Below are 10,390 nucleotides of genomic sequence, written 5' to 3'. Positions count from 1 at the left end.
CGCTTCGTTTAACGTCGCATAGCTCAACAGTTCACTCCCCTTATTTTGGGGGTATTTCAGGTTCAAAACCTTGTTGCACCTTTTGTCCACAACTAGGACGTTGTCTCTTTTTTTAGTGTGGACTCCTTTGATCCACGATTCCTTCCTCTTGGTTTTTGGAATAGAGGTGGGAATCTTTCCGTTTAGGGTGGCTACTGGCAGTGGTGAGATTCTAATAGCATTCAATGTCCTGATTAAGCCTACTTGATACTGGGATTCTGTATCTTCCTCCAGCTCATAGTCTTCAATAGCATTCAATGTTTTTTCCTTGTCGTGAACTTTCAAGTTTAACGTACACTGATCCATGTCGAGCTTGCATCGACTCGTCTGCATGAAAGGTCGACCCAGAATGGTGGGTGCCTCATTATCTTCAAGTATGTCTAGGATTACAAAATCAACTGAAAAATTCAAGTCAGCTATTGTTACCAGCACATCTTCAGCTATACCATATGCATCTTTTCTTGAGTGATCTGCAAACTTCAGAATGGTCTTTATATCACTGATATTTTTAATACCCAGCCTGTGATAGATCGATAATGGCATCAGATTCACACTAGCTCCAGAATCTATTAGTGCCTTTTTGAAGGTTCTTTCTTTGATTGTGCATGGTACTGTGACAGTTCCTGGATCCTTTTGTTTGTTAGGAATGTTCTTCCCCAGTGAGTTTGCATTATACTGTTCCTTTCAGGATACCTGTTCTTCAGTGGTTGGTTTCTTTTCAGCCATTACCTCTTCCATGAATTTCTTGCACATGTGCATCCTTTCAAGTGCTTCAAACAAAGCCATATGACCCTCAAACCTTTTAAACATGGTCATGAATTTCTCCAAGTCTGACTCACTAGGTTATTTCTTTGTCATTCTCTGAGGGTAGGGAAACTTAATCACTGGTTTAGTTCCTTTTGTAGTTTCCTCTTTAGTCGGCTCGCTTGGTGATATAACTTTTCTTTTTAGCAGCCTTTTTCTCCGTCGTCATGACGGTATTAACATTCTCCTGACCTCTCAGATTTTGAACTATTTCACTTGGTAAGGAACCTGGTGTTCGAGAACTTGCTAGTTGTTGTGCTATCTGCCCCAGCTGAACTTCAAGATTCTTTAGGGAGGCGGTGGTGTTTTTCTGATTGTTTCTAGTCTCTTCTTCAAATTGCCTATTTTGTGCTGCCAGGTTTTCAATGGCAATCTCCCAGTCTGCTTTCCTTGGAGCTTGCTACTGTTGATATTGAGTCTGATATTGACCTTGACCCTGTTGTGGAACATTCCCTATTTGATCTTGCCAGGAGAAGTTTGGATGATTCTTCCATCCAGGATTGTAAGTGTTAGAATAGGGATTATTCTGCTTCAAGAATTTGATCTCTTCAATTTGTTGGGGAGTCGTAAAGAAATAGACAGTGTGATAAGGTCCATTACAGATTTCACAAGTCTTTCCTGAGCTTGCTGAACCTACGCTATCTGTTGAGTACCTATATTCATAGCTTTCAACTTTTTGTCTACTTCTGCAGCAACAGTGTCTTCCAGACGGATTTTATTTGTCTCTAATTTTAGATCAATCACCCTATCTGGCTGCCTGGTACATCTTTCATATAGCTCTAGATGCTCATTGGCAGCTTTTGTAAGTGTCTCCCAATGATTCACCATCCTTTTGTTTGAAATTCAGAATTTCATACCTTTTTCTCAGGAATACTGATGTTGGAAAATATTCATTTAAGAATGCCGTTTCCATCTCCTCCCAGGAAGTGATACTACCGGCAGGGAGAGAATAGAACCATTGTTCCACGTCTTCAGCTAAAGTGAACAGGAACATTCTTAATTGTTTTGCTTCATCATTGTGACCATCAATTTTCAAGGTGGTGCTCATGCTTAGAAATCTCTGCAGGTGTTTGTTGGCATCTTCATTAACCTTTCCGGTGAAAGGTTTTCTCTCCAATTGATTGATCGTGCTAGGATGCAATTGAAAATTTGTCACATTCACCGGTTGGTTAACAATGGTCAGTCGATCACCCGGTGCATTTGCACCTCCATAGTCACCTAGGAGTCTTTCCGGAGGTGAAGGAGGTGGAATTGAAGGAACTTCAGCCATTGGTTCCTTGACTTCTGGTTGATCCGAGGTACTTTCTTCTGCAGAATCCACTCTTTGTTCTCTGTGTCTTCTGTGAAGGGTTCTCTCGATCTCTGCGTCAAAAAGAATTTCAGCTGAGGGTTTTCCTCGCATACACTAGTTAGTAAAATATAAATGACAGAAAAATAATTTTATTGCCGAGCAACAAAATTTTAATTGAAATGAAATTAACAAGTGTACTATTTTGCCTTTTATAGTAATAATGGGGAAATTCCCCGAATGTCGATCTCGAGGACTGCACGTTAGTATCGAGTTTAAATTATCATTCAATTAAACAAAAAGTATTAATTTGGTTTTTGAGTGTAAAAAGAAAATAATAAAGAAATATGAAAATAAGGGTTTGTAGAGAAAAAGGAATAATGCCAGGGAAGGTGTATGATTTATCCCTGTAACAACTCTGAGTTACTATTGCATCAACAAATATCAATTACTACCAACTCTCAAGGGTATTTTCTCCCAAGTCCTTGGTGAGAAAAACTTTAATCAATCTACCTTAATTCCTATGTCCATAGCCAATTAGGGTGAAGTTAAGTTGTATAATATCACGAATTCTCTGGTTCATATAGGGTATCCCTAGTCCTAGGTGATATCTACTGCAGAATAACCTGATGAAAACCTTATCACTGGCGGTCCAACCTAAGTGATAACCATAGATCAATCTCAATTGGTCCGAAAGAGAAAGCAATAAACACATCAAAAGGTTACCGTAAACAAAATATTATAAATGCAAATGTAAACTCAAATTCATTACAATTCTAAATCAGGGACACCCCCTAGCATTGGGGAGTTTAGCTACTCATATTGTTTAAAACAAATTCAAGATAAAAATTACATATTGCAAGATATTGGATGACTTTGATCTTCAATCGCTCCCGCTCATGAATCTCTTCAGCTCTCCAAATGCCTTGATCTCTATAATACTGGATTGCTTCACAATATTGTGGTTTGCTGTATTCCAAGATGATTTTTCCTTTGGTAGAAGACCTCTTTTAATAGTGAAAGTTCCAAGTAGCAGTTGGACAGTTCCAAAGATGTCTCCACAAAGCCCGAAGAATGAAAAGCCCGAGAAAATTGGAAATATTGGGCTTGGGCTGACACGGGTGGCCATGTCAGCCTACTGTTTCTCCTGACATGCCCCTGGCAAGGCTAACACGGTGGGGGCTTCTGCCTGACACGGCCCGTGTCAGCTGACACGGGTGGCCGTGTGAGGCTACTGTTTTCCTTCCTTTGCTTCCATTGCCCTGACACGACCCATGTCAGGTGACACGGGTGACCGTGTCAGGCCTCCTGTACCGGGGTTTTCTGCTCTTTGGCGTGCCGGACTCTCGCACTGTCGTGTTCTGAGTTCTCTGGTTTTTCTACCTGGATCTGTCGGACACAAACATAACTATCCCACGCATAAAATCAAGATAAACAAAGTAAAATATAACAAAGATTAAAAACGCATAAATAAAAGTACGAAAGTAAAACTAATTCGAATTGTACCATAAATGCTTGCACAGTGTATCGAATGTCTCTGTTTTGCGTCGGATCAGTAATGAAAACTTACTATAAATGGTGACTGATCACCCTTTTACTGGTTATCACAGGCTGGTTTAAGTGGAGTTAAACTTAATATGAAGGATGACCTGCTGAGTAGGGTTTGGTGATCAATGAAATGAAGTCATGTTAGGTTAGTTTAGTGAAATGAGGAAGCAAAAGGTTGATGGTTCTTTAGCTGTGGCAGGTAACCTTAGAGCTAGGATTAAACCAATTGAATTAGATGGAACCTATTGAACTGGCCATTGAGTGATGTTTAGCCTATGCTTTAATTCCATAACTTGCAAACTGTACAACCTTTCTTTTGATTAATTCTCATGTCTCCACTAATTGTTCATGCTCTTTTTCCCACTGCAGACTTTGATGTTCACTGAATCCGTTTCCTGGGACAAATTGTTCATAGCATGTGATGTGCTTGAATAGGAAATTCGATGGTTATCACTAAAATATGCCCTGTTACATTGCATTTATGCAGGTTGTGGTTGATGTTCACACTTGGTATGCTTATGCTCCTGTTAAAGCAGGTTGTGGTTGATGTTCCATAGGTCTCACTCTCATTGTTGTATTCATTTCCTTGTTCTCTTTTGCTATAACACATGTCTGAATTGATGGCTTTGGAGGTTTGGCAATTTGCTTCAGCTATCTGTTTTCACCAGGAACTTCAATGCAGCTACTATACCTTGGCTTGACAATGAGCAGGAATGCTGCAGGATCATGCTTGCAAGACTCGGGTGGTTTTGGTGGATGCGGTCAGGTGGAATTGGGTTGGTAACATGTTGCAGTTTGTACTTTTAGTATGCTCATTATAGCAATTGCAATTTGGATTGATGATTGGCCTGTTGTTCAACTAGATCATAGAAAGGTAACAAGAAAAATTATATACAACCTGTCTAAATCAAACTTTATTGAACTCCCTCTGCATATTTTACTTGTGATGTCAATTGCTGTTAACATTTAGGTCAAGTAGCAGATGGTCAAAGCATAACAGAGCCTTGTAAACTATAAATGGTTGGCCCATTTATGTTGAGCCACAACCCTGCTTCCAATTTCCCCATTGGTTTGTAGTTCATATCTCTGTTGCAGCTTGGAATGGTTTTATTTTTCTTGGTCTTATGTAGCATATGCATTTTTCTGACCTTGCATTACAATGTATTGCTAGGTTCACAAAGTATTCTAGTTGACTGCAGTAAGTGAATGGTCTTATTGGTCTTGCAGTACACTACATCTCTGGCAAGGTCTGCTTCATGAAGTAGCAGGATGTGGTGTTGATTCGGCATAGTGAGCAGCAAGTATGTTATAGAAGACCTTGCAAAGTGCAGGTTGCAGCAGATGGATGTACCCACCATGGTAAGTTTTTTAATTACAGTTGATGTACCATGCTTTGTTTGTCACTTATATGTTGTGTGGTGTTGGATGGTTTGCTGCATTGTCAGGGAAAGAACTGCTGCACAGTAGGTTACCATATAGTGCATTCATGCTCCCAATTGTAGCATGCCGTATTGCATTGCTTCTTACAAGTGGTTTTGGTCTTGGCACTGGTTAGAAGGTGAGTACAACTGGTATTTCAGGTCAGGCTTCAGACTGTCGTGCAGCCAGTAGTTTCAAGCTATTATCCTGATGTGTCCTTCCATGGTGATGCAATTGTATGATGTTGTGCTTTTGCAGATAAGTTCTGGACTCCATAAGACTCACCTGAAGTTTGCCTTATGAAGGGATGTGTTGCAACAGGACATTTAGTCTGGTTTAGAGAGACATTATTGCCTTGGTCATTTGGTGTAGGTTGGCCCTTTAGCAAACCCTTGAGCACTATTAGCTTAATCAAATGGATCCTTGCAAAACAACCTGTTGATTTATGGTGGACTGGTTTTGCAGGCTGCAGCTACCACTTGGAGGCATAACCGTGGCTTTGCAGCTACCACTTACTTGTAATGGAAGTAATCAAGAAAAAGGCATCACCAAGTGAAACTTGGATGGAGAATCAAGGCAAATTGGGTTAGGTTAGGTTCTTGATGGTAAAAAATGGGGAGGTTGACTTTGGTCAAAGTTGACCAAAAAGTCAATTGTTGACCAAAGTCAACAATAGGTCAAAACTTCATTTTTTGGCATTTTATTTTGTAAATGGACAATGTATTGATGACCATGGTGAAATTTAGGGTTTAATGGATTTGGGTTGACATTGGTCAAATTGACTAAAAAGTCAATTGTTGACCAAAAAGTCAACTATTGACCAAACTTAACAATTTGGTCAAAATGTCAAATTTTGTATTTTCTTGTATGGAAGCACATGTAATGGTTTAAAATGGATGTAATGGATTGGAATGGTTTTAAAAAATGATTGAAATTGGTTTCCCAATTGGCTTGAATGTTTGACTTTTGCAAAGAAAATAACTTGACTGATAATGTATATGAACAAGACCATGAAATGAGACCACAAGACTAGGGTTTTGATATAACATCCATGAACCAATGGCATGACCAACAAGTGGCTTGAAACTCAGGGGTTTGATTGTTCAAATAACCAAAGATGTTTCCCCAACCAAATGAATATCACCAAAGACTTTGAACTAAGACCAAGGCCCCAAGCTAGGTCAAGCAACTTGACAATGAATACACCATCAAGCCACCCAATTCCTCTGATTACCCTCTCTTGATTAGAGCTTTGGAGGCCAAGGTAAGGCCTGGGGAAGCTCCAAGATATCCTGCTTTGAGAACTTAGGGTTTTGAATGCCCCAGTTTGTGTAGTCACACTTTTGTTGAAATCAAACCTTCATCACCATTATTAGCATTTCACATCCCCCATGTTGTTGATATGGTTAGACCATGCCTCTGGATCTTGATACCTATGTGAACCCTGGCTTCCTGAGCCCAAGTTTCTTTTGAATTCATGAGGAATGATGCATGTGGATGAATTATGGATGTATGTAAGTCATCTCTTGATCAAGTGATCAGATACATAGGTGAGAAAAGGGAGGGAAAATTTAGGGGTACCACAGTTGCCCCTATTTAATCTTCTTGGACCTGAATACAAGAATTTCGGCAACTTTTCGGGTATTCAAGGTAAAAAAGGATTAAATACTTACGTGCCCGAAATTTGCCGGACCAAATGATTGGCCTTATTACTAGTGTGGAGGATATGTTTTATGTTATGCATGGGGTATGCTTATTTTTTGTGATGCATGCTTTTTTTATAGGGGTGAGTCTTTATTGTGGTCGAGATTTCGCCTCGTCATCAAGAATTTAAACATGATATCCAAGAAGTTTCAATTGGTGCCAACGCTGCCATCACGTAACCCCTTTCCTGTTAAGGAACACCGAAAGGCTGGAATCCCCAGGGTGCCCCAGTCAATTGGATGTAACAAGCATCCAGGCAACACTATTGTTGAGTCACCCATCACCTATCAAGTTTATCGGATTTCAGCGGTAATGCAAACTATTTCTCTTTAATGTAGCCTTTTATTATTCCCCGAAATTATAAAGTATTATGTGATTTAAGACAAGTCAGGTATTTTGCATACAAAACATGGAACAACACATTGGATGGAATAACTGAATTTTATTGATATGGAATATGTACAAAGGATGCAAATGCCCTTAACGAGGACGTTGCAAAAATTGAAAAAATAATTGAAATGGCAATGGGAAATATTTTGTATGATTTTCTCCATTGATTACAATATTGGCCTTAATCTACCATATAATCTGAACCCCAAGGCCTTGCTTCGGCTGATGGTGACTGGACCGGTCCTTGACCCTCTGACATCTAGCTTGTAGCGCGTATGCTCAAGAACCATAGTCAATGTCTTTATCCCTAACTTTTGCCTGGATTTTTCAATTATTTTTGTCCACCAGGATGCTCCTTTTTTCCTAAGCCACCCTTTCGGGTTTTCGACTTAGCGAGCTTCAAATATATTCCCTAACTTTTGCACGGATAAATCATTTTTTGGTCCATCGGGATAGCCATTGTTTCCTAGGCATAATATTTTTTTACTATGTCTGCATTCACTAGCGAGGGAAAATCTTCCCCATCCATTGTTATGAGGATTAGAGACCCACCTGAGAAGGCCTTTTTGACTACGAAAGGTCCCTCATAGTTGGGAGTCCATTTGCCTCGCGGGTCTGAGTGAATGGCATAATATCTTTTGAGCACGAGGTCTCCAGCGTGGTATGACCGAGGAAGAACCTTCTTATCAAAAGCTTGTTTGAGACGCCTTTGGTACAACTGACCATGACAGACGACCGTCAAACGCTTCTCTTCGATTAGATTCAGCTGGTCATACCAAGATTGAACCCATTCAGCTTCATCAAGATCTGCTTCCATGATGACCCTAAGTGAAGGAATCTCAACTTCGATTGGTAGGACAACCTCCATCCCATACACCAGAGAGTACGAAGTTGCCCCAGTGGATGAGCGGACTGAATTTTTGTAGCCATGCAAGGTGAAGGGTAACATCTCATACCAGTCCTTGTATGTCTTGACCATCTTCTGGATGATCCTCTTGATATTCTTGTTAGCTGCTTCTACGACGCCATTCATCTTGGGCCGGTATGGTAAAGAGTTATGGTGCTCGATCTTAAATTCTTTGCACAACTCCCTCATCATAGTGTTGTTGAGATTACTGGCGTTATCAATGATGATCTTGCTAGGTACCCCATAGCGGCAGATTATCTCTTTCTTGATAAACCGGGTAACCATTTGTCGAGTGACATTAGCATATGAAGCAGCCTCAACCCATTTTGTGAAGTAATCAATAGCGACTAACCGATGTCCATTGGAAGCTTTGGGTTCGATCATCCCAATCACATTGATGCCCCACATAGAAAAGGGCCATAGAGAAGTTAGAACATTCAACAAAGTTAGTGGTACAAAGATATTATCACCATATATCTGGCACTTATGTTATCTTTTCACAACGTTGTAGCAATCAACCTCCATCGTTGTCCAATATTAACCAGCCCGGAGAATCTTCTTAGCCATAACAGGACCTTTCCCATGTACACCCTCGCAACCTTCGTGTATGGACCTTATGATTGTACTAGCTTCGTGTCTATCCACGCATCTGAGCAATACAGAATCATAGATCCCCTTATACAACACATCACCGTTTAGGAAGAACTTAGAAGAGAGTCTTCTTAGAGCCTTGTTATCGGTAATGGATATACCCTCAGGATACTGTCCTTTCTCCAGAAATGTCTTTATGTCATAGAACCAAGGCATATCGTCAGGATCGGCCTCAATTGCTAGACAATGTGCCGGTTCATCTAAGTGGTCAATCTGGATGGATGGTGCCTCATTCTTCCATTTAACTTTGAACATAGATGCCAACGTAGCTAGAGCGTCTGCTAACTGATTTTCTTCCCTAGAAATATTACGAAAGGAGATCTCATCAAAGTAAGGGATCAATTTTTTGATATGCTCTTTGTAGGGTATCAAATTGCTATCTCGAGTCTCCCAGTCGCCTTTCACTTGACTAATTACCAGAGCCGAATCACCGAATACCTCAAGGATTTTGATTCTCAAGTCGATTGCCGCCTCCAAACCGTAGATACATGCTTCATATTCTGCCATATTGTTGGTGCAGTCTGTAGCGGTGTATTCGTCACTTTATGATTTATTGACTAAATCCAAAGCAAAGCATACAAAGAATCGAGTCGCCACCGTACTTTTATTTATCCAAAGGAATGGCTAAAAAGAGAACAAAAGCCTAAGAAGTTTTACACATAGAAAAATAATGAAAAGATCAGAGATCTGGGTAAGGGGTTAATTACGCAATGGGAAGGTGTTAGGCACCCAAAATGTCCTAGGTACTCCTAGGGAGCCCTTTTCACAACTTGTTGTACGAAATGTTATTTGTTTATGAAATATTTATTGTGCAAACATGGATTGAAGGGATGAGAAAAGAATATACAAGTTATTATTTTTGTGTTTGAACGGATGAACCCGTTGCCTACATACCTTTCCATGGAAGGTAAGGATCAAAGCGCCGTAGTTCGGCTAAAAGATTTCCAAAAGTATGGGTGAATTGATTTTAAAACAAAAGCCCTAAGGTCTTTCGTTATCCACGGGAGAAAACTCAACCTATACAAACAACAAGTCCACCATGTGAGAAAAGCTTCAACTTGATAGTGAGGGGTTAACCCTATAATAAGCAAGGAAGTCTTACAATTCAATCACTAAGGACAAAAGGTGAGATTAACATCAACCAACTAGGATAAATCAAACCTATGGCTAATGTATGAAAACTTATCAAGAAAGTGGACTTGAGCCACAAAACAATTGAATGAGTGGAATTAATCAATTAGAATTTATTCATAAAAGATGGTCAAAGTGTGATTAGAATTCAATTCAAAAAAGTATTATGAAAATGAATTTTGAAAAATTAGAGGCTTAAAGCCTACGTTTCTAATTTGAAAACAAATGAAAATGTTTGCACAATAGTTTTCAAGTTTTGGGTTATCATGCAAATGGAGGTTTAAAGAAACAAAAGGTGGGAGGGTTAAGGGAGTAAAACTTCTTAGATGTTCACCTCTTGAGATCATATGTAGATGATTCAAGTGATTCCTTTGGAATAGGCAACAAAGCAATAAGCAAATAAAACAAGATGGATACCAGATGCCAATCAATGGACTTATACTAGTCTCCCACCATATCACAGGAAACAACTGCCAATAAATGGACTTATGTTTGACTCCTCCATGGAC

At 39.7% G+C, this 10,390-nt stretch overlaps 1 protein-coding gene across 1 annotated transcript; it reads right to left on the bottom strand.

The window, feature by feature from the left end:
• Window positions 1–8,636: 8,636 nt before the first annotated feature.
• LOC127094580 (uncharacterized) lies at window positions 8,637–9,257 on the bottom strand. Its single transcript, XM_051033400.1, has one exon. It carries the CDS (start codon window positions 9,255–9,257, stop codon window positions 8,637–8,639), a length of 621 nt encoding a protein of 206 aa, XP_050889357.1.
• Window positions 9,258–10,390: the final 1,133 nt, after the last annotated feature.

Source organism: Lathyrus oleraceus, chromosome 6, assembly GCF_024323335.1.
Source record: "Lathyrus oleraceus cultivar Zhongwan6 chromosome 6, CAAS_Psat_ZW6_1.0, whole genome shotgun sequence".
NCBI lineage: Eukaryota > Viridiplantae > Streptophyta > Magnoliopsida > Fabales > Fabaceae > Lathyrus > Lathyrus oleraceus.
The sequence above is the reverse complement of the archived record's forward strand: the minus strand, read 5'-3'. Positions and strand labels throughout refer to the sequence as shown.

Excerpts from the sequence above, each read along its gene's own strand:
- LOC127094580 (XM_051033400.1), bottom strand. The coding sequence starts at position 9,257 with ATGGCAGAATATGAAGCATGTATCTACGGTTTGGAGGCGGCAATCGAC.